This window comes from Etheostoma cragini, chromosome 13, assembly GCF_013103735.1.
Source record: "Etheostoma cragini isolate CJK2018 chromosome 13, CSU_Ecrag_1.0, whole genome shotgun sequence".
Taxonomy (NCBI): domain Eukaryota; kingdom Metazoa; phylum Chordata; class Actinopteri; order Perciformes; family Percidae; genus Etheostoma; species Etheostoma cragini.
Genome location: NC_048419.1, coordinates 17,205,564 through 17,230,410, shown reverse-complemented (window position 1 = coordinate 17,230,410; position 24,847 = coordinate 17,205,564). Strand labels below are relative to the sequence as shown.

Below are 24,847 nucleotides of genomic sequence, written 5' to 3'. Positions count from 1 at the left end.
TTGTAATTTCCACCATTTAACCTCCTGAGCGGGCCTACCATTTTACTTTATTTAACTCTTCTCCTTTTCTTATTTCGATATATCGCTATCTAAAAAAAGTAATATTACGCTGCAAATCCAGCATTATAATAGAAACGCGCCCAAGGTACAAACGCGCCTGCTTTTAAAAGGAATAGGAGATGATACGCTGATTGGTTTATTGCATGTTACGCCGAAAACATACCTATGAATTGATGAAGACACTAAGTATAACCCTTTTGAACTATGCGCCCGGCGTATGTTTTCTGCCCCAAACGCACCTGTGCCATGCGCATCACACCATGCGCTTAGATCTAAAAAAATACGACCCTCTGTGTCATCCTATTACCGTCCTTAAAGCAGGAGCGCATTTTACCATTGCTTGGTTTTGCTCTTTAGTCATTGAAGAAGAAGGCATCGGTTACCTTCAAACAGTACATCATGTTGGGATATAAAAGGTTGTATTCTCTCTGTTGAATGGAGAGAGGAGATAGGAACAGGGCAGCCTTTCCAGTACATGGAATACAAAGCAAGCATGTTTGCATCATTTTAATTAAACTGATAACTCTGTCGTGGAACCCGATTTTATCAGGAAGAAGGGTGTGACAACAATGAGGTGATTATGTATTTGTGTTATCGCAAGCCATGTTCACTGCACACAGTAATTGTATTTTATGATTTTGTGCCGGCTGCACAATTCATAATTCCCCTTTCCAATGATGCCTTATGTTTCCTAGTAGTGCTTCAAAACACCCCACCAAGAACACTTTGGATTAGAGCAATAATATGCCGCTGAGACAATTGGGCTAAAACCCTTAGCACATGGGGACAACACTCTAAGTCTCTCTCTCTCTCTCTCTGTCTGTGTGTGTCTCTCTCTCTGTCTATCTCTCTCTCTCTCTCCTATGGGTGTCAGCCAAACAGTGCTATTTGCTGGAACAGGACTGGCACTTCTCCAGACCATGGGGGTAGCAGGCTTGGCCACGCAGATCACTGATGGACTCGTTGAAGCGGTTCGCCAGCATGGACAGCTTGCTACCGTGACACAGAGAGCAGGGAGCGCAGCCCAAACCACCACAATGCTGGCAGCTGTCGGCCTCCTGGAGACAGAACCAACACATTAGAGAGGAGAAGAGGAGGTGAAGGAGAGGAACTGTAAGGTTACGCACAGGGTAAGAAAGGGAGGAAGAGGTTGGATTTGGTGAGAAAGACAAGACAACAAAATATGGATAGAGATTGAACTGAAAATGGAGGCTTTTTTCAGCCATATCAAATTGCAGACACAACAAAACACAACAATTGCTGTATGTATATATTTAAATGTTGAATTAAATGCATCAATGATCTATGATAAGCCACAATTTAACATTGATATAATTTACACATGATTAAAAGACTACACTGCAACTGTTGTTGCAACAATTTTAGCCAGTTCATACATAGCAAACATTAACACACACACACATCTAGTTTAACCGGCCAGCATGCTAGAAAACAATAAACAACCTTAATGACAGGGGATTTTTCCATTATTATTTCTAATTAAATGCATTTGGTAAATAGCTATGTTGAGGGATAATATATAGCCAGCTGGTCATTTTTACAGCCAGCTGGTCATTACAACTACATTTATAACAACAAGCAGCTGCCTGTAGATTACTGATGACAGAAGGGCTGGATACAAACAGAAGATGCAAATCTTTACAAACTAAAGGATGTTGTAAACCACTAGAAACGTGTATTTAAGAATTTAAGGCCCACAAACCAAATTCTCTGAACATAAATTACAGCTCCTTAAACACTACTGGTTACACTTTTAAATCAGATAATGAGTAACCATTGGATCACCATTGACTGAAATGCACCACAAACAGCAGGTGTTCAACCCTCACAACATTTTACTACACACACGCTTATTCTTTTAATGAATAATGGTTTGACTAGGTGTAGAGTTTCAGTGCATCTAAACCTACACTACAAGTAGGGTTCAATGATATTGTCATGCATTTCATTGCAAAGATCAGCTGTTACGTAATCTACGTCCAGACTGGGTAAACTATCGTTTATTTCCATTATGAAAAAAGTCCCTGGTACCTGCTAACAGGTACATTTTTTTTTCATGAAAAGTGGCAGACTACTGATTGGTCGAAGAGAATCGTCACTATTCACTGCGTTATCATTGCACAGGCGTTTCCTGGTCCAACCCACCATGTTTAAATATTTTATTCAGCATTTTTTGCTGCCTCCAGCTTCTTTCAAAACTAAATTTGTCTTCTCGCTGTGGCAACAGCCACATGCCGAGAATCAAAAACAACAACCCTTCGACGTTCTGTGTGTGTGTTGCGTTAGGTCACAGCAGTTTACTGCTATGTAGACCAGCCACGGCTGGCCTCACGCATCAGGCGGTACTAATCTGCAATGGAAAAAGGAAGACGGGGCACTGCGGCTCAGTCAAGCAGGTACCATTAACGGAAAAATGGCATAAGTCTGTAGAAATAAAGAAACAAAAACAGTGAAACATTAACTACTTTGGAGTTTGAGCAACAAAGGCAAAGATGATAAAGTAAATAAAGTAACAAAGAGGAGTGAGATTGCCAAATAATGGGAAAAGCTGTTCAAAAGCTGAGAATGAACTTTTTTCATCTCGAGGCAGAGCAAATGAGAAAATAACGAGAAAGGTGAGAATGGAGGGAGTGAGGGGAACAGAACAGTAATCATCCAAGGAGGTGAGCGGGAGGGGATAATAGCGAGCTGGGTATCCTTGCGGGCTGGCAAGTGGCAAGCAAATGCTGCAAGGGCAGAGTAAAACTGTGGACTCATCAGTATGTGTTCACAGTTGACAGATAACATTAGGACAATGGGGTGGCAGTTGTTGCAGCGGTAGAGGGCAACAGCAAAAGAAAAGAGAAGCAGGGAAATGAGGTGGCAGTTCCAATGAAACAGAGGAGATTGTAGGACCAGAATAAACACCCATCTTTGAACACTTTCAAATTCAACAATTCCCCCAAACAATAAAACAATATAGGTAATTTATGCCAACCCTCTAATATGACCCATGGAAGCATTTTAAAAAGTAGTGCTTTAAGTGTTGGCAGGAAATACCACCCACAGGAGCATTTTCTGTCCTCGTAATTAAACCAAAGAACGTAACAGTTGCAGTCTTTAACATTTCAAAGTTTTTTTTTTAACATTTAGGCAACAAAACTACGTAAAAAAAGATTGTGGTTTGGCAGTGCCTGATGTCGGATAAAAGCTAATCCAAAAGGGCAGAGAGGTGGAGTGGGAATGGAACTGAGGTGGGCCCAATGAAACCTACAGTCTATGCTTGCCACCTGTCACTCGCGGAACACCCTTAATTATGCAGAACTTTACGCTTGGATATAATTTAAATGAGAAGTTATGAAAGGCGACTTAGACACATAACACCAAAATCATTACAGACACCAAAACCCTTTTTTTTTGTACTAGGCTCTTAACAAGTTTAATGCTCCGGTAAAGTTGGGCCTCAAGTGGCTACTCAATGAACTGCTGTTTTTGGCACTTCGGCATTGGCTTCATTTTTTAACATCAGAGTTGCCACTTGGTTAAAATCAGTATGTCCGTTGCGTTACTTCACTTACGGTTATGCAGGCAACGCAGAATGTGACATAGATCATTATTTTCCGTTTGTTCCATAAAGTAAAAAGTCCTGTTTGTTTGACTCATGAACCACCTCGTACTATACTTCGTCACCTTACTTCCTGCTTTGCTCCTGTCATAATTACTAAGGCATTAGAGGGCACCACCACTATGAACGGAAATGTGACTCAAATTTCTGCTTGAATATACAATTTATGTTGGCGTTTTTCAGGGTACAACAGTCTCTTCAAATTGCCAACAATATGGCTGCACAGACAATCCTGAAGGTACCTCCTTGAGAGCACAGATAAAGTGAAGAAAGGATAGCTGTAGACATACAGTATGCAGAGATAGAGAGAGGGCGAACAAGAGAGAGAATGTGGTGACAGAGACTGAGACAGAGATACCAACGAACAGGAGCAAGGTGTTAAAAACCGCACCACACTAGAGAGAATAATTTGGCCAAGGATCATTACCTTGGTTTCTGCATCGCTAATATGTTTCTCCTCCTTCTCCTCCCCATCCTGTGTACAAAGAGCTTTAGCCTTCCTCCTGCTCCCCCTCTCCCTGGCTTTTGGGTATCCATCCAAGTCCCCAGGGGGCACTGTGTAGTGCCGCAACGCTTCAGGCTTCCTCGGTGGTGCTCTGATGATGCGCAGATTGCTGGTGTAGATGATTATCTTACCAAAGTCCAACACTGAAGACTTGAGAAAACCGCACGTGTCAGATAATCCTACATCATTATTACACATCAACAAAACAACAGCTGGTGCATCCTAAAATTAAGCATTTTAATTAGCCTTGATTTTTGATGGATATTTCCCACAATGCCCAGATTCCATTCCTGCAACTGAGAGAGTGTGCCCACATTTTGCTGTGAGCTTTATGTGTGGGTGAGAAGAGGTTCTCCAGTTGAATGAAGCTGAAGAGTCACACCCCTTGTGTAAAACACAACATACTTTGTAGCTGTGTTCTGGCTTCTGGTGGTGGAGAAACTGTAAAATACAATTCTTCCTTTTTTTAACATTTGAACTGTATGACTATCTTGAGTCTTGAGGGAAAGACTTGATATTGAATACTAACAAAACATTTATTGAATGGAGAACTGGATCTTTGTAATCTACATTTAGTTGTTGAACAAAACATCTAAGTTGGTCCAGAGAGGAGAGAGTATAAGGTGTTTATTTTACTTGATGACCATGAAGTTGTGAAGTGTGGTGAGCCACTGGTTTCCTTATACTGTCTGTATTTACATTTCTTGTGTTAAAATGTTTTCTTTAAACAGCATCCTCAATGTTACTTGACAGAGAAACAGGAGTCTACTGGATGATGTAATGATCCGATAGGTTTATGTAATTATATCAGTCATTTTGGCTTGATGGACAGCTCAAAATACTACACCAGGTCATTAGTGAGCCTAAGCTACTGTTGCCATGGAGAAGAAGCTAGACAAAAGGTGTGAAACAAAGTACGTTTCAGAACGCAAAACCATCAACATAGTTGCGGAATAATTCCAAAATTGAGCCAAAACGTGACATCATTTTTAATTGGATGTTTCGTGCCAAAATGCACCTTGTATTAGAGTTGAGGTCTACAGTATCAAAGTTTTTACATTACATGTCATTTTAGCTGACGCTTTTATCTAAAGCGAATTAAATTGCTATATACGTCAGAGGTCACACGCCTCTGGAGAAACTATGGGTTAAGCGTCTTGCTCAGGGACACATTGGCTGATATTTTGCAGTTTGAACCCAGATCTCCCACACCAAAGACGTGTCATAGCCACTGCGCCATCAACACCCATTTTTAAGTACGCAGGCTTGAACATTACTTTCTATGAACCAGATATGTTTTATCAGTTTGTTTACCTCTTACAGTAATGATTCAACTGGAAGAGTTTCATGCCGACAACATTAAGTCAATTAACGTTGTCTATTGGGGAAAGTGAATCCGAAAAATTCATCTTTATGGGAAAAATGTATCAGCTTTTTACAATATATCGGCAGGACTGCATTGTTGATTGCCAATTACTTAATGATTACTTTGCTAATCCCTGGCATTTATGACTTCACTGATCACACATTTTTTTCTGATCTGACACAGTAGGTTGCATTTTTTAATCGTGGCGACAAGTGCGCAACGATCCCTGAAACTGTATTTCATTGTGGTGAGTCGGTGGTGTGGTGGTTACAGTACCAGGACCACTGTGCCATCCTTTCAACAATGCCCTAAAAAGAATAAATTAAATCCAAATTGCTGTTTTAAACTGATAAATGTGATAAACACTGGCCTTGGTCACCAGGACCAAACATGCCTTTGTTTGGAGGATAAAAGAATGAAACTGATACTAAAGCCAGCAGGCGATGTAGCTGACTTCCCTCTCAGCCCGCTGCACTAATGAAGCCAGCGCCACAGCAGCGTGGTAACTGTGGCTTTTTCCTTCCAGATGAACCATTTTGTAGCTGTTTTGTATAGTATTTGTTCCATGCAGTTGGTGCTTTAATTACCCAAGGATTCTTTTCATTTTCTATTTTAAGTCTCGATTGCTTGTTCTGTTCTAAAGATGTATAAATTAATAATTAAATGACTCTGCATTGGCTGGTAATTGTGTATGTGTTTATTTTGGTGTGTCAGTTTGCTTTTTAGCATATGTAGACTTCTCTGTGCTCTGTGGGGTTTGAAAAATATATAACAAAATGTCCAAGGAGCTGTGATACTTTCTTAATATAATTCCCTTTATGTAAGTATAGCCAAAGAGATGCTGCATATGGATCATGCTCCAAAATTAGTAACTTATTTATTCAAAGGGTGTCATAAACACTATCATAATTTTAAGGTGTTATCCAACTTTTTCTGTACTGTAGGTGTTTGAAATAGCAGAAAATAATTCTACATATCACATCCATAAATAAGTGCATATGTTGAGATGACCGTGTTGCTGGTGCTACTTCACAATCTCTACTGTTGTCTAATGTTGTTTTTTTAAGATAACATTAAACTTTTGGCATGGACATTTGAATTAACATTCAGCTAAATCTAAAGGTTTTCAACTCTACTTAATTTAAACTAAAGAATGAATCAAGACAAAAAAAAAACAGTTGTAAATTTAGACGGACAAAACTGACACTGCTAGTGGGAAATCTAGTCTTAGCTGATCTTGTGGAAGATCAAAATTTAGAAAATCAATACCAGCAAGCATTGCTTACTTTGGCATCTCCTTCTGCTTCCGCAGTCTGGCCTGCAGCAGGCTTGTAGCTTCCCATTCCTCTGTACACGTTTATTCTCTGGGCAATGAGCCCTGTTGGAGGATAGACACCTGGGTACAGAACAAAACATGTTGTCAGGATAGAGTGAGAACTTGTACAAGAGATTTAAAGATTTTTTTCCTTCTATTTTTTGCGCAATTTTAGGCCTTTATTGACAGGACAGCTGAAGGAATGAAAGGGGAGAGAAAGGGGGAATGACACGCAGCAAAGGGAAACAGGTTGGAGTTAAATCCGGGCCCGCTGCGTTAACCTCTATATATGGGCGCTCTACCAACTGAACTATCTGGGTACCCACAAGAGATTTGATATTCATGTTTAAGTTTCATCCACAAACAGCGGATATATCTTAGGGCCGTGACACACCAACTTGATAATCAACCATCTGACAGTCTGGCGAGGTCGGTGACCTCGAGTCTTTTCAGTGTGTTCCGTGGCGTCATCCGTCCGGAATTGTCCTGAGGGGGCGTGGGCCTTCATTTTGGCGGACCTGACATGCTCAGTTGGAAGGCGGGCACTGCCAGCAGTCAGACTTAAATGACCAGTCTGATTGGTGGAGTGCAAAACCAGAAACAAGAGCGGGATGATCGTGACTAACGCCTTTCAAAATCGGACAAAAATCTTTTAAACTGACCTTTTTTCAATCTAAAAATTACAGATTCAGCAACTGTATGGCCCATTTCTCGCTTAAAATGTTTTCAGAGACACTCTTTAGCGAGTAAAATATGAGATTGTATTCTGATCAAGCCGCCATGCTAGTCTGGTTTTGAAATTCAGATTGACGTGACGCGTTTGTCCAATCAGCTGCCGGTTTTCATTTAAAGGCATCCGAGGCACTTTTTTGACCAAATCGGGGAGACTGATTAGTCCAACTACCTTTTTTTCCGAGGGTTGGCCGTCTGGTTGGTGTGTCAAGGGCTTTACACAGTTGTAAGTCTTGGTTAACTCTGAGACGACAGCTTACAATGCCCAATCATGAGGTCTGTACCTGACTAGTATGGATCAACAACAGTTCATTCACCGAACAACCTCCGGATGTTCGGCCGGATGTGCCTCGCCTTGCAAAACTCGGTTTGTTTCAGGGAACAGCATCACACTTTGAGCTAGCAAGCTAAAGGCTGAAAATGTCAAGTTTCGTAGAAATTGCGATTGTGCAACAAGGCTTCTTTCGAGGAATCATCTAATTTAAATAGCTCACATTACTGTATTGTGTAAACAGTAACTTCATTTTAATTATATGTGGTGTTTTCTTTTGCGGGGTACAAATGTTCCACCAAAACAAGTTGCTTCTCGAGACCATTATACAGAGCCTGCTTGCTGTTGCTTCATTTTTACCGTACAGATATGATTGTGGCATTAATTCTCATCTAACTCCCTGCAACAAAGCACATGTGTCCATTGTTGCTCTAACTGCATACTTTACACAAATTCTGGTAATACATTCATTACATTCATCATTAGCATACTAACAATTGCTCAGTATTTCAGCATTTCATACTATTCCAAGTATAATTTCTTGCATATTAACTGCCAAAATAGTGGACTGTAATACCCTTTGCTCTTAGAAATCAGCCATAATTTGTTTTAGCAATAAATTGTGAACTGCATCATCACCGCAGAGATAATATGTTTGTACAACTGGGTAAGAAAAACATGGTGGTTTCAGCTCAGCACGTTCTACTTCTCCATCAGAAAAAAATGACTGGAAAAACATACATACACTGCACAGAACATGCCACAGCAATCACAATACAATCTGGGCACATATGGGCTATTAGTCCTGTAATTGTGTAGCCTTGAGATGTTCCCCATCATCATCAATCATCATCATCACAAAAAATTGCTACATATCTTAGTGTTTGAGATGTTTGTAAGCACACTGGCAGTTCTACTGTGCGCACACAAGTACAAACACACTGTACAACAGAGGCTCAATCATGCACAGCCATTATATTACTAAGAAAGCAAAAACATGCCCAAACAATTTCAAGGAAACCACTCAAACATATAGGCTGGAGTACCATATACAAATGTAATATGACAATATTGTTGGCCTCCATGATTACTGGCTTACAGCCCACACAAACAAACCAGTACATATGAAGTAATAAACAGTGGTGGTGTGTTACGCAATCATAAAAACTCACTCGGTTGGTCCCCATGAGCATCCTCAAACCCACAGAGCTGCTCCACCTCCAGGTGGCTGGGAGGGATCTTGCGGTGAACAAAGCTGTGAGGGTATTTCTCCTCTGGACTGTCCAGCTCCTGACCATCCTCATACACGTGCTTCAGTACCCGCCCACTGTAGGACGAAGCTAGCTTGAACCTCACCTGTGGTTTGGAGTTGAAGATGACATGTTTTTACTCCATTTGCATAGCTTGTTAGGAAAAGAAAATTCATGGGTAGAAAAAAAAATGCTGTTTGATAAGACAATAGGGCTGCATACAAACATTTGCAGCATATCATACACAAGCTAACATCTTGCTTCATTCAGTTTGACATCAGATGCAAGTAGAACCTGAGAACTGTCTTTAAGCACACCAGCTTCAGCTAGTTATGTGCTGCAGCATGCACCTGGCATTAAATCAACTGCATAAAAAAACATTTAAAAAGAATGCTTGCTTATGACCTCAATACGTCTTTTTCTCAACACTTTTACTCACTTCAAAAAGCCATAAATTTGTAAGAAAGTGGTTGTGTAAATAACTCACCTTTCTGGGCTTGGTGCCTTCGTAGTGTTGATTCAGTTTTCTCTGGAATTCTTCCATGATGGCTGATTAAGAAGGTGGTGCCTAGAGACTGACACCCCATCCAAGAAAGCTCCTTACCTGAGGTAAGTTGACATCAGCTAGACACTGTGGTGCCTGGTGAGATAAAAGAATGTATGGATGGATGAAAGAATGGATTGATATACAGCTTGATTGAAGCCCAAGGTACAAGAGCTTGACTGAAGAGCTGCGTGTAAGGAGTGGGTGGATGACTAGATGAGATGAAGCTCTCTCCGTGTGTCCTGCCCCTTGAGTTTGAATGTACCTGCTGTTTTAAAGGACCACCTTTTTAGCTCCTCGTGCTAAATTATTTAAAGCTAGATCCTGTGTACAAAGGGGTGGTTGCGAAACCAGAAGCTGCGTCATCAAATAATTATGATGACCAGAATAGAAGGTAGTTGAAGCCTGTGTGGAGCATTGTTTGTGTGTTTAAGGGGAAGAAAGAGTGAGGCTGAGTGTGTGTGGGAGTTGTTAGATAGTTTTAGGACTGCATGTCATTGGACTGGAGCTGAGCCCATCAGTGTTTAAAAATAACCATGACATCTGATATCAGTTGCTGTCATAGAGTTGTATAGAGTTGGATCACATTGTCAATACAACTTGCTTTTAGTGTGCTTATTTGCTTTGTATCTATGTCTGTTTCTGTAGTGGATGTTCACAGTTGAGCACTAAAACCTCCGTGATTTATAGTCTTATTTCATGACTTAGTGAGTTTTGAGTCAGTCTCTTTGCAAGTACAGTATGTGTTACCAAGATGAGGATTCTGGCACAACCACATCTCATTTTATTAGGCATCTGAAAACGCAGCTTGATAGGTTAGCAAACAAGTTTAGCCCAGCATTGGCCATCTAACGTTAGCTTGCTTCTTGCTTACCGTAAGCTACAACGTAGGAAGGACTCCGACTGTTGTTTGCTAATTGTCATGAAAAGGTGAATTTGTTTGTTTGTTTTTCAAACTTTTTGGTTGGATTTGATGTTACGTAATCATTTACGTCCTGGTGTATGCCACCACGTTAATTAATAATGCCGGATGCAAAGTGGCTACAGGATTATTGTTGCTCGTGTTACGTTACAGTTTTATTTAGTTAACGCAATACTGGGTTTAACAGTCTGGGGGATGTGTTGACTTGTCATAGTTTCTAGGCTGTCAGTTGTGGACGCAGAGCACATTACATGGTTGTGCTCTGTAAGTGAAAAATATGTAAGTCATTTATTTTAACAATATTTTCCTGATAACCTGAGTGGTCTACCTCAATATTTGGTCTGTACTGTATGTTCAGGTAACAAGGCAAAACACCGTTATTACCTTGGAAGTAAACATTCCTGGTGTTTTTCTCACATTGATATAGTCTGTTGACACTGATTATATACCAAACAACTAATCCAAGTTGGCACTGTGTGATAACAGATAAATGAATCATAATAACACATGACATGCTTTGAATTCCTTATATATAGCTTTGCAGTGTTCTGAGCATGAACACTTTAGACATGTGGTCTAAGACTTGTTGTGCCCTATTTCAACGATTTAAGCGCTCGGCGTGAAGCGCATGGCACAGGTGTGTTTAGGGCGTGTCCATATCCAGTTTTGCTAGTTTTACGGCGTAAAAAAGGGTCTGTGTGCCAGGCGCATGGGTCGAAAGGTTTGTACTTAGTGTCTTCAACAATTCATAGGTGTGTTTTGGGCGTAACACGCAATGAACCAATCATCTCTCAAGTGTCATCTCTTGTTCCCTTTAAAAACCAGGCACGTTTGTGCCTTGGCACATTGCTATAATGATGGTGGATTTGCACTGTGATATGTTGTTTGTAATCTTTTGTTTGGGTGCTGCTGCGCTTCCCTGCGTGTGTGTGTGACAGAACAGCTCGCAGAAGTGTGAGAAAAGCAAGTCAAAACCCACGTTTGACTGCACGATACATCCAGAAAGACCTAGCAGACACTGAAGTTGTGGTAAACCATTCCACTACAAAAAGATACAGTCATTAGAAGCAAATCTCTTCTACGTCCTCACCACAAAAATCTGCTTTTGCACTTTGCAAATGAATACATAGACAAGCCTGATGCATTGTGGAAACAAGTTCTGTGGACCGACGAGGTTAAAATCGAACTTTTTGGCCGGAATGAGCAAAGGTACGTTCGGAGAAGAAAGGGCACCGAATCTAATGAAAAGAACCTCTGTCCAATTGTTAAGCATGGGAGGGGGATCAGTCAAGCTTTGGGGATGTATTGCAGCCAGTGGCACAAGGAGCATTTCACGAGGAGAAGGAAAAATACAGTGGAAAACATCAAGACGCGTAAACTGAAGCTTTTGCCATGGCCTTCAGAATCTCCTGACGTCAACATAATAGAAAATCTATGGAGAGACCTTAAAAGAGCAGTGCGTGACGGACAGCCCAGAAATCTCAAAGAACTGAAAGACTTTTGAAAAGAAGAATGGGCAAACAAACAAGAATCGAAAGCCTCTTGGCTGGCTACAAGAAGCATTTACAATCTATACTGTATATTGAAACTACCAATGGCAGTTGCAACTTTTTCTGCATCTTTAAGGGGCCATTTTGTAGAACAAACACTAATCGAATAAATGGATTCCATTAGCCCCTTGCATGTCAAGATCAGTCTTACAATTATCCTTACAGATGACTGTTATTAAGCTGAGAGTGAACGAATTGTTGAAAAAAAGAGAGCGAGAGCGAGAGAGAGAGAGAGAGAGAGAGAGAGAGTACTGCGATAAGACAGAGACCCCCCCTTGTCTCTTCCCTGACCGAGAGTCAGCTTAATCAGATTGCAGAACAAGCAAGTACGGTCAATGAAGCGAGAAATTGTTTTGGGTGCATCACAGTGAAGGAATCGTTTAATGTGTCAGGATTCTGGCTGGTTTTGGTTTAAATGATGGCCACTGTAAATCTGTCCACCCACATTAACAGTTCATCATCCCCATTATCCTCCATAAATACAATACACAAAATGAGCTCCACTGCTCAGGTACAGTTGGCTACATGCTCTATGCTTGCCATAGATCTTCTAGTCCATTTTCAGCGCTCTGTTGGTACAGACCGAAACTGAGCAATAATAGTTTTGGTTTTCACCATGCTGGCTGATAATGCATTTGGACCCAAGTGCGCAAAGACAAGCCTCATTGAGCTGCACATTTAAACCTAAATAGTAATATATTCCCTGTGTGGCCTGAATCAAACTCTCCATGTTAACTGTTGTGGATGAGTAAATTAGACCTCTCCGCATGATGAGTGCAGGCTTCTCCACTCTAAATTGTTTGGTAACACTTTGTTTGAAGAGGTGTGCATAAGACTGACATGCCTCGTCAAAACTATAACATGACACCTGTCATATGTACGAAGGGAACTTTTTGAATGTTCCTGATTGTTGTCATTTATTTACTACCTTTGACACTTTCAATGCAAAGTCAGCATCGTTTGAGATGTTGGTATTATGATAACTTGACATTAACAAAAAACATAATCTGTGTTATCACAACCTGACATTAAGCAAGACAATATAACCTGTCAATGTCTTTGTAATGACAAATTTACAATAACCAAGCCAATATAACCTGTTATAAAAGTTTTCTTGACCGGCCTCATTGTCAAATTTTATGAAACTATTTAGCTTTATGTGTTAATATTACATTAAACTGTTTGTTATCAAGTGGTTGTTTTTAACATTGGCTGTTATGAGACCATTATAATTAACATTGTATCATGAATATTTTTCCTTGACCTCAAGTAAAGGGAAACAATTTAGACTTGTCACTAAGATTTCATGAAAGATTGATGATTGAATACTTGGACAGATAACGTTAGCTTTAGGCAAACAATACTTGTTGCTAAAGTAAGTAAGAGTCTACACTATCCTCCCAAGGGAAATTGTATAAACCCGATACCATATCAGCAGCACCTATTCAAGCAACAACAGAACAGAGATCAGTCAAACACTGTTTAAATTTCACCATTGCGGTCATTATCTTGCAAGCACATGAGACCCAGATGTTTGGGGAAAGGTGTGTCAAACAAGGAATTTGTAACGTTGAACTGTCCCATCAGGTCAGCAGACTTTGGTGGGGAGGTAATGATTACCAGGGTTTTGCCATTTGAAATGGAAACCACTATTATTCTACACCATCTCTATCTTCTCTGTCCATTTCGGCACCAAACTCGGATTGTACTCTTTGATTTTCAGGTAGCTGACAAGCAGGAAGGAGGGGAAATATGAAAGAAAGAGAAGGGGAGTCTAAGGTGGAGGGAGAGAGAGGGATGGGACTGTGAAAGGGAACCAAGGAGAGATAAGAGGGCGGTGTTTAAGCTACAGATGAATGGGAAAGACCATATTTGTCATAAACCATATTTGAAGGCACTAATGTCACATCTTCTCTAAAGGTGACAGACAAAATAAGAGAAACGATCAGCAGCTCAGACAATTTATTAGAGCTGTGGTTCATCTAATTCACAAATGTCTTTCTCACTATATTTTATTACCTCTGTTACAGCTATTCAATGAATGAAGTATACTCATCCATATGATCTTCATGGACAGGGCCCAAGTTTAAAAGCTTTGGATAGATTACAACATAAGACGCTTTACTTAAATAAATGTAAATAGGAGTTTGTCCATGTCCTCTAGAACATTGTAGAATAATATATAGCAGGATAATATCATGTGTCTGTGCAAAATGATTACAAATCACTGTTGAAAAATACATGTTTTGTGATCTACAGTTAAGGTTAAAAGACCTCTGTTGCAATAATGTTTACAATGATAAACACTAAGGTTAGCGAATGATCTTAGTCGTGGATTAAAAACATAGTAGACTGTCAGTTCAAAACGAAAAACAAACAGCAGCCTCTCATGTTAAGGTGTGTTTTGTTGAGCCATCCTTCCATACGCAGGCTGCGTCCGAATTCCCATACTAACATGTTATTTAGTAGGCAAAACAGCATGAGATGTTTTCGGTCCGAAACCTTAGGAGTATGAAACCAATATTACGCAAATTGCATACAGTTTCCCGCTAAAATATTACAGTGTGCAATACTGGACACTACGCCGGCATAAATATCCCACAATGCATACAGTAGTAGTGACAATGTTCACAGACGGACAGAAACCAAAGAGCTCTGTAACGTCAATAACCCTCTAATGTCCATTTCTATGTAATTAAACAACTGTTGGTCTAGTTATTTCCTATTTACGTGATTTAAGCTCGATCAGGCGTGGCTGCTAAAGCTGAGGTCAACAGGGGTTACCATGGTTACATTTTTAACGACAAGGAGTAAGTGACATTTAAAATTACAGCTTAGTGTGTCCGAAACAATACACGCTACTATTTATTCACACAAAGGTACGTTGAATGATAGCAGACTGAGTCCCTCCAGAAGCTCACCTACTTCCTCTTTTGCACTTGGAATTTCTTCAGTTGCTCGAGGGTTTTGTCACTTTAAATTTAAACAGATGTTTATTTCAAAATAATCTGCAATGATACAATCACAAGTGATTGATTAGGCTACTAAAAGAATCCAACATGTCAAGCTTAAAACGTCCCACTTCCTACATTAAACATTTCTAAATGTTTTTGACACTAGACACATTTCTTCCACCACAAAATGATGACTGAGATTTGACGTGGTTTGACTTGGAAATGTTACATTAATACCTGTTCAGGAATAAATTGGGTAAAATATCACCTCACCATAAAAAAAAAGATACAGCTCAATTAAGTAGTAATTAGGTTGTTTTTTAAATGCTGACACAGCACAAGTTGCCCAAGTTTATAAAGGGATTTAATGGATGATAAAGCAGAAACCTTCAACACATTAGATTAGACTGTCATTAAAAAAAAAGAATCTGTTCCACCAACGCGCCGATGTTTTAAATAGAACTACTAATGCACTTAAACTTCATTATCTTAATTATAATGTCTATCAAATGATAAATTTTGTAAGTCACAGACAAGTTAATATTTAATATTTCACTGGGACTGATTTTCTCTCTTATTTTTATTTGCTGTATGAAGTTGGAGACGGGTGTTCAGTTCTCATATAACCTTGAGCACATGCAGCAACTTGCGGATGGGATGCTACACAGGCTGCCACTTATGACGTCTCCCCTCCTACTCAACTTGCACGTTCAGAAAAAACATCCCTCTCAAAAAATGATGCCTGACTCAGGGCAGGGAAATGGCAGGATACTATGCTTTAGAAAGGTGATTTTGTTGCAAGGCCCATTTGAATATCTTTAAATGTCTTGTGAAGTGACTGGAGTTACATCATCTAAAACAAAAATTCATGTTGGCCAAAAAGTGGTGCTAACAAACAATTCTGCTTTTCAGTTTATTTTTTCAAAAACAAGTTAAAGCTTTAGTGCGTAACTTGTTCACAATGATAAATGTCTGTTACATCCAAGCCATTGCCAAGTGAGGTGATACAAAGCTTCACAAACTCTCTCTGTATTTCTCAGTGTATTTAGAAAATGTTTACAAAATAACGCAGAAAATCAAGAGCAGATAATCACCTCTTCTGAGTCCATACATGTCCTCTTTTTCTACAAGCAACTGCGTGGAGGATGGGTGGGGGTGGTGCGCAATCACGGAAGGCTTGTATCATGTGGACGCACCACCACCATAATTACTTAGAATTCCTCATGGGGGAGACAGAAACTATGCACTGTAGCTTTAAGACCAGATGTTAAGATGAAGATTGAAATAAGACCATGGGTACCATTTTCATGAACTGTGCGGTGAGACGCAGATCACAGTCCTGCCCAGTGCGTCAGAGGTGTGCCAAGCGCCTTCATGCCACAAGCATGGCTGAAAAAAACTTTTAAAACCCTTCTGTTAAAAGCCAACTAAAGGAATGGTGGTGTTGTTGCAGCTAATTTGTGTGTGGGACAACAGATTGCTTTCACAACGGCTCCTACCCCACCTGACACCAGGACCTGATATGTGGATAACCCCGCCACCAAACTGCACTGCTCCAGTATGAACAGCTTCACCCAACGATAACATCAAGTGGAAAGGAAGACAGAAATTAGAAGCAAGGGTTCATATGAAGGTTGGCAGGAGGATAAAGATTGAGAAAACCTATTAGACCTGATCCTTGTTTTAACTCACCACCAAATTACAACATGAAAGCTCAAGGGTGAGGACCCCCCACACACAGAGCGGCTCTTACTCGTGAAGAGGAGGACGGAGAGAAAAAGGTGCACTCAGCACCACTTGGTACATAGAACTGTTAACCAGAAACCCACTCCAACCCCATCTAAAGCATGCCAGTGGGTATACATTACACGGCTGGGCTGTCAGAATGTCCAGCCTGAGTCCCAAAGTCCGGAATCAGGAACAAGATCTCTGCTGCTACACCCTACAGGCAACATAAAGGACTCCCCAGTGAGGAAAGCTGCAGATGGGCATGACATCCCATGTGACAGCTGTGGGGAACATTACATTAGTGAAACAGTTTGTCCTGGAAAAGACACTGAATGAATTTGAATTATGTAGGTCACGTGAGGAAGACTGGACCATCTCCATGACAACTAACCAAACTCCATGTGCAGTTCGTGGAATGAAATTCTAAATTTACAGGCTTAGGGTTAGAATAAAGGGAGTTGTTCTATCCTAATAGATCTATTTTTATCTTCCTATTCCAATCCTCGCTCTTGTCAAGTCAAAACATATTAGGCAAACCTGAGAGAGGCAAACCTGTCGTATTAGCATGATAAAAGGATATCAGAGACAAATTCATAAGCCATCATTGTTGAACCTAGGTATTAAAATGTCACACTAATTCTGGATGCCAATTTAAAATCTTTTGGAAGCTCTGCAAATGTGCAGTGAAGTATCTCTGAATTGACATACCCCTTAAACTACTTAGATAGTTCAAATTTAATCAGGCAGTAGATTTAGTCAAAACCAAAAATCTGTTTAAATATTTGAAATATTGTTTGATTAAAATGATCTTTGCATAGAAGATCCCTTGCAAGACTCAGTGTACTAAATTATTTTTAAATATATTGTTTTTATAGTTTAAAACGTTTTTAAATTCATAAGAAATGGACCATTTGTTGAAACAACAGCTTTACTCCGGATGCTCTTGAGGATGCAATCCAAGTCAGGGAGAACAAAACACAACGCAGAACAGGGATGTTCAAAATTGATCTCGGCAGTTTATACTCTAAGACTGTAATATTTGATATCTATTGTACAGGTTTACAACATGTACCGGTGGTGCAGTACAAACACAAGCTGGGAATAAAGGCATGCTCAAACGGTTTCTCTGTCCAATCAGATTACTTAGCTGAAAAGGCTAGCCATTAAATGAGAAAATACCTCAGATTAGCTGTATAAAAGGAGGAATAAAATAGCAGATTTGGGGAAAATCTGAGTGGGCTGATCATGTTTTGGCTGATAACCATGCGCTAACTAACTATACTGATACATGCAACCTGAGCTAATTGAGCTGCACACAACTCTTAACATGTTTCAGGATGGAAGGAAATAACTGGGCAAGCTCACGATGGTGAGTTTTTTCTTTTTTTATTGAATGTTAGTGTGTTTTTGTTTGTTTTGTGCTGTGCTGGATACCAGAGTTTTGCTGTTTGTTTCCAAAAATAACTGAAGGACCAGAGGAAATGAAGACATCCAAATGCTCTCCATCTAACGGTTTTTCTTGGCTTTTTGAGGAGGCCTTCATTTCAAGAGGGTCTGGCTGCTTTGCAAAGAGAGAAACAGCAGAGGCAGATGTCACTCGGGAAGAAGGAGTTTACTCTAAAATCAAGTAAACAGCCAATTCTTAATCCAACAAAAAAGACGATGGCAGTTCATAGAAAGCCCAGAATTAAAAAGGATGTCCAGCACCTCCAAATGCATAGATTGAAATACCAGAAGAGACATCTGCATATGTACACATTTTGATACAATGGTAAATGAAAAAACAATTTGTCTGTTGCCTGCTATAGATACTTTTTTTCCATGACAGCTGGTGAGAAAACCCACAGCCATGTGTTAATTCTTTGTGTTTCTACTAAGCTACTCAAGCAATATTTGATTTAAGTTGTTTGATAAACATAACAGCACCTAAATATTGGAACTTTGATCTAAGTCAGTTCGGTTAAATAGAGATTCCACAAATATCCATAAATCCGTTATATTTTTTTGGAAAGTCCTTCAAAAGTTCTTAGTAACTCCCAACAAAATCGTGTTTCATTGATTAAACTTAAAGCTATAGGATGGTTTCTGTCGCCATCATGAGGAAGTCCAAGCAATGACAACAACACTGACGCTGCGTCCACATGACGCAGGCTTTCGTGATTGCGCACAACCCCCACCCCTCCTCCACACAGTTGCTAGTAGTGTTTATCATTCAAAAAATGATGGACTCTTCAGAAGAAGTAATTATCTTGTAATTTTTGTCTTCTTCGTCTCTACAGCTGAATGCTGCTCTTTCCCTTTCTCTGCGCCGACGCAAAGGGCATCACAGCTGCTGCGTGTGAATGTCACCAGGGTACATCTAATCTGGTGTAAACATATTGCGAATTACAGAGAGATTTGTGGAGCTGATAGGTTTATTAACTTTGAATCAACTCATTTGGCAATGGCTTGAATGTAACGTACATTTGTTAATACAAAATAGATGCACACAGTTGATTTTAAGGACCGTCCTTTTAAGTTCAATGTTGTTCAAGTCTGTCCCAAAACAATACTCACATGTCTACATGTACATTAAGATACCTTTTGGGCACCACAATCGTTATTCCCTTCTATAATGACCATGTACAAATCCCTTCCTAATTTGATTATAATGGGGAGTGATGGAGGGGGAAATGCATTTCAAAGATCAACCAAAGCCAGTACAATAAACACTGTAATTTCCCCTTGTGGGATTAATAAAGTATACATTATTAATTATTATTATTACTCTCTCTCTACCAGCACTCAGCAAGAATAGAACATTAGGGAAACCTAAAGAAGACATTTGGCCCAAAAGACAAGAAAAGCTCATTTTCAGCAAACAGCTGCGCAACTGGCTCCTGAGGAAGAGATCCATGTCAGAGGAAGTATTACACAACAAACGTCAGAAATTCATTAACTTAAATAGTGATCTTTTGACACATTTTGCAGATCCTACACTCTATTGCCATATATTACTTACAAAAATAAGTCTGCAAAGTTTGCAAATTATTTCCCAGAGGTTTCATGTTTGTTTTTTACTCTTGCTGTATTTCCTAATTTTTCTTTTCCCCTTTCCTGTCCAGCGTTATAATTGGTCTAATAATTGTAGATGGCAGCATGTGGCTGTGGCTCTCTGCTTAGTGTACTAAGTCTAACACAGCACTTCTACCCGTCATAGATCTTTATTATTCAGCATAGGGAGAACTGATCGTGCTCTCTATGCAGGACTCGCTTCAGGTCATTTTTCATTCTATTCCATTTTATTATTATAAAGAAAACATTAGATTAAAAAAGGCGTGTGTGTGGGGGACACATTTATTGTGTCTTTTCTTGATTTCTTGATAATGTAGTTTTATTTGCTACATTTATTGAAATTCCAATACAGGAGAAGCAAATATAGTCTGAATATGTTTCTTTCCATCAGTTGTTTACATCTCATTGGTTATTATATCCAAACAAATCAACCCATGACCTTCTGAGAGCTGCCACTGTGAATTCATAATAACACAAGCAAGTGGGATTATGCCAGGGAAATGACAAAATGACAGCCATCGCCTCATCTGTATTACAGCAGAGGCAGCTGAATCTTATCGCTGCAGGTTGTGCCAGTCTACACCTCTTTGGGAAATCTTTAATACTTTTTTAATCCTCAATCCAATATACAGAACAATACTAAAATACATGTACACACAAAGTGCATGATGCAACACCATGATGGATATAATACATGTTATGTCAATTAGTGAAAACTGTATGTGTGAGCAGGTCAAGTGAAAAGGGTATTTTATATATTTTGTGTCTGCATTATTTTAACTGGGTGTTTTGCCGTGCTCATAATTTTTACTTACACACATGATTTGCCTGTTGTATTGCCGTGGACGTTGTTTTTTGCATGCTCTTATTTCGTAGTGTTTTGATCTGTGAATTTATGATAATCAGACCATCCTCCTCCCGAGGACACATTAATACTGATGCAGGCCACCTGCAGCAAGGTGAACAGACTTTTTTTAGGTGGCGTTGTCGGCCCTTTCTGTTTTTCTCGATTTTAAGAAAAACCTGAACCCTCCCCCCTGTTACATATGTACCATATTTGACATTTCTCGATCCTGGACAAATTGATCAAGAAGTAACACAGAGAGAGAGAGAGACACACAGAGAGAGAGAGAGAGAGACTGCTGGAGCTGGGAAGCCTCTGAACCACCATGCTTGAGTGGCTAGAAGAGCAACAAAGCAGTGAGGCAAGCAGTGTGCTCTATTTTTTATTCTCCCAGTCCAACTTTGTCTTTTGGTGTGTGTGTGTGTGTGTGTGTGTGTTCGTCCTTTTCCCTGTTCTTGTGTCTAATTCTTTTTTTCGTGCAAAACAAAAAGCAGCTTACCATCTCTTGCTTGGCTCTGTTGTCTGCTTGCACATTCTGTCCACTTAGCCTGTCAATCTCCTCCTGAATCCTGTACATGAGCCAAAAAAAAGAGGCCACCACAAACGCACAAATGCACATGCACAAAAGAACATCTGAATAAATTAATTCAGAAATACCTGCAACAATGGAAACAACAGCTAAAAAGCAGCAGGTTTCAGTGTGCTTAAAAGAAATTTGTGCAAAAACAATTACAAAGCTAATATATGCTGAAAGCATACATGGCAATATAAAAATTAAACTATGTCACTTCATAGAACATTATAATGGCAAGAAATAGCTCACGATTACTTGCCACTATTTATTTATTATAAATACAATATGTATACACACAGTGTATATATACATACATACATATATATATAAAAACATATTCACTATTTACTCACAATTTACTTTTAAACAATGTTCCCATAAACGTAGTAAGATATGACATGCTTCAAGAACAGACAAAAAAAATAAAAATAATCAACTATAAACTTGCAGAAGAGAGTGGACCTGCGTTTGTATCAGCAGAGTAAGCTATTGATGCTTTTCTCAAGGCTTATTGGCAGGAAATGGAAAAATACAAGACAGAGGAGTGAGAAATGCCAAAACAGTTTGCAATTTTGGCATAAAACATCAGACTTAAATTTACAACGTGAAAAATAGTATTATGAAAACAACATAAACAAACACTGGCTTCTAAAAACCAATAATGTTAAGCTTGATATTACCTTTAAGAATTTAGTATTTGGGCTACTAAGGATGTAAGTTGGAACTTTCACCTGCTCCTTTCTTAAAGCTTTAGTGCGTAACTTTTTAATACTAATGAAAATCTTTTACATTTAAGCCATTGTCAAATGAGTTGCTACAAAGCTAATTAGACTATTAGCTTCACACAACTCCGTATTTTTTAGTATGGCCACGTTCAGAAGATTGTCGCCCCGTGGCTTTCACACGCAAAAACGCAGAAACTTCACTATCTAGTGAAGATAATTACCTTTTCTGAAGAGATATATAACTCTTCTATATGTGTACATACATACACACATACATACATATACATATATACACATACATACATACATACTTTTTGCATCCTTAGAGGGAGAGAGATGGAGCTGGAACTGGCACAACAGATCCAGGGCAGGAATGCATTTCTATCTTGGATATTCAAACAGCTTTTCACATTAAAAGAAAGATCAGGGAGAACTAAATATAACTGTGCAGTACAGAATACGTTACTCAGATTGAGTAACTCAACACCACATTTTTGGGCATGTATTCTGTAATGGAATGTTTTTTTTAAGTATCCTTCTTAAGACTAACACACACACACACACACACACACACACTTCCACGTTCTTATTGTGATATTTAGTGATTAAAGAGAAGTACACTGTAAGTCAGTAGTGGGCTGTTCAATAAAGTTGCATACTAAGTGGTTGGAGTCCTGCTGTAAGTAATTTTGGGGTACAATGGTTCTGGAGAAAGCTACACATTGAACCAATGTAAGCAGGCACATTTACAACAGGCACTGTACTAGTAGCTTTAAATACATTGTACACACTGTAGCAAAAGCTACTATGTATCATCTTTCCAGTCAACTGATACGTTTTGACAGAGCAGAGCTGAACACACACATTTAACACCATACCGAATGATGTTGTCTCTCATTTCTTTTCCTCTCCACACCTCCCTCCCCACTTTGACCTGCATTTCCGATCTCCTCCTGTTTGATTCCCTTATAAATCTGGGGCTTTCTGGGCCCAGGCTGAGTATTGCACCAACCCCTCTCCAACACAAACAGCTTTAATTACACATGGTTGACTGCATGATTACTGAGCACAGATCAAGTATGACTCAAAGTCATAGTGACAGAACACGTAGCAAGGGAGGAGAAGTGGCAGAGTGGGGGAGAAATCCAGGTAAGGATGGTTAGAAAATGAGGCAAAAAGAAATGGAGGATGGACAAAGAGAGAAATATTCGTCCTGAGGTCTTTAAAACGTTTATATCCGATGGGTTTTCATAAAACAAAATATGATAACCACCAGAGTTTGACAGTTACCTTTTCCAATTGAGATTTCTGTCTCTGAAACTACGTGGACAAGCACTCTAATCAGACTGAGGCAATATTCTGATTATTGCAGTTGTCAAATATCACCTTTACCCGATTAATTTATTTGCGTCAATGGCTTAATCAGAGTATATTGTTCCTGTCAATTACTGGCCAACAATATTTAGCACAACAGAAGACTGGCAGGGCACATGGACTGTGCCACAAATTTGCTTCATATTGGAAATAGACAACAAAAAAAGCAGCAGAAATCTTACTTGATTTTCAGTATAATTTAAAGTGGATGCTCGTTTCATTTGCTCTACAATAAATGGCACTCTGCGGTTACAGTTGTACCGTGACCGGAAAGCACTTTACAATTCAAAATAAGCATTCTACAGAAATACTGTTTCAAGTTGTGTGCTTTAGACAACAATATGTCATCATTATATGAGGGTCACATCGTTTTTTGTTGATTTTAAAAATAACACTGGAAATTGGTGTACTACTACTCATGTACCATATCCCTTAACCAAATCTGCTAGTACATTCCCAGCTTTACACTGAGATTGCAGTTCTAAACCACACTTCTTTCAAAGTGCTACACACAATTTAAATTTAAATTTCCTGCAATCCACTCTCATCAAACCCATGTTGCACAATTTTTAAATTAGCAATCAAAGTTCAATAGCAGCAATAAAAGGGCCACAGGTGAGCTTTTCTGTTTTCCCAAGCGAGAGAGAGAGAGAGAGGAGGAGTGTAAGTACAGTAAACAGACACTACAACTAAACAGATTCACAGTAACATCTGTGACCGCAATCTCCATCACACGTATACTTCTTCTAAAAGTTATGGAAGATGCATGTGTGCAGTTATAGCTGTTTGATGCTACTGTAGGTGAAGCTTCCCCTTTTGCTCGACAAGGGAGAACATCGTATGCAATGTAGAAGAGGTGCTGTGGCCAGACCGAAACAGAAGATTCAGACTACTTTGTTGTTTACTGTATGTAGAACAATTTACACATCCAAATGGGTGTTTGTTGGGATGCATTTAGTTTTAATCACCAAAATAGAGGTAAGTGAGCTTACTGGCATGGGTAGAAAAATCCAAACAGAAGTTAGAGTCCACAGACAAACAGGACCCAGGGCATATAAAAAGGTGCAGCCAGATGAAGATTCTAGTTAGGGTCAGCTACAGGTACAGAAACCTCCTAGTACATGTTGCTCAAAAGCAAGGGAAGATGCAAAAGGGTCTGGTATATGTTCTGCAGGGCTGATGAGTGAAAGTGGAAACAGGTGAGAGAGTAGGAAGTAGCTTGATGTAGTCAGCCATGTCAGCATGATCGGGGGAAAAGTCAGAGGGCACCTGCTGGATGGAAGAAGAATGGCAATAATGGGAAGATGGAGGTGACTGAAGGAAAAAGTAACCTAAAACTGACAGACTAAAAGGCTGGTAGGCCTGTCTGTTAAGTCCAACTTGGGTGGTATTGACTTAATACATTTTCGGGAGATTACGTTTGAAATGGTTAAATATTGTCACATATCTGACAA

General features: G+C 39.5%; 1 protein-coding gene and 1 long non-coding RNA gene across 3 annotated transcripts; one reads left to right on the top strand and one right to left on the bottom strand.

Annotated features, from left to right (window-relative positions):
- Positions 1-457: 457 nt before the first annotated feature.
- LOC117955884 (glutaredoxin domain-containing cysteine-rich protein 2) lies at positions 458-24,503 on the bottom strand. 2 transcript variants are annotated; one of them, XM_034890638.1, is made up of 6 exons: positions 24,386-24,503; positions 9,612-9,764; positions 9,047-9,230; positions 6,843-6,952; positions 4,113-4,340; positions 458-1,118 (listed from the first exon to the last, which is right to left on the bottom strand). In XM_034890638.1, exons 2-6 carry the CDS (start codon positions 9,666-9,668, stop codon positions 945-947), a joined length of 753 nt encoding a protein of 250 aa, XP_034746529.1. In that variant the 5' UTR covers positions 9,669-9,764; positions 24,386-24,503; the 3' UTR covers positions 458-944. The 2 variants fall into 2 exon arrangements, with proteins under 2 accessions (XP_034746529.1, XP_034746528.1); XM_034890637.1 differs by lacking the exon at positions 24,386-24,503 and having other exon boundaries at positions 9,612-10,057.
- Positions 5,487-14,627, top strand: LOC117955886. The gene is made up of 3 exons (XR_004659155.1): positions 5,487-5,498; positions 10,404-10,407; positions 14,571-14,627. It is a non-coding gene; the product is annotated as an uncharacterized LOC117955886 (long non-coding RNA).
- Positions 24,504-24,847: the final 344 nt, after the last annotated feature.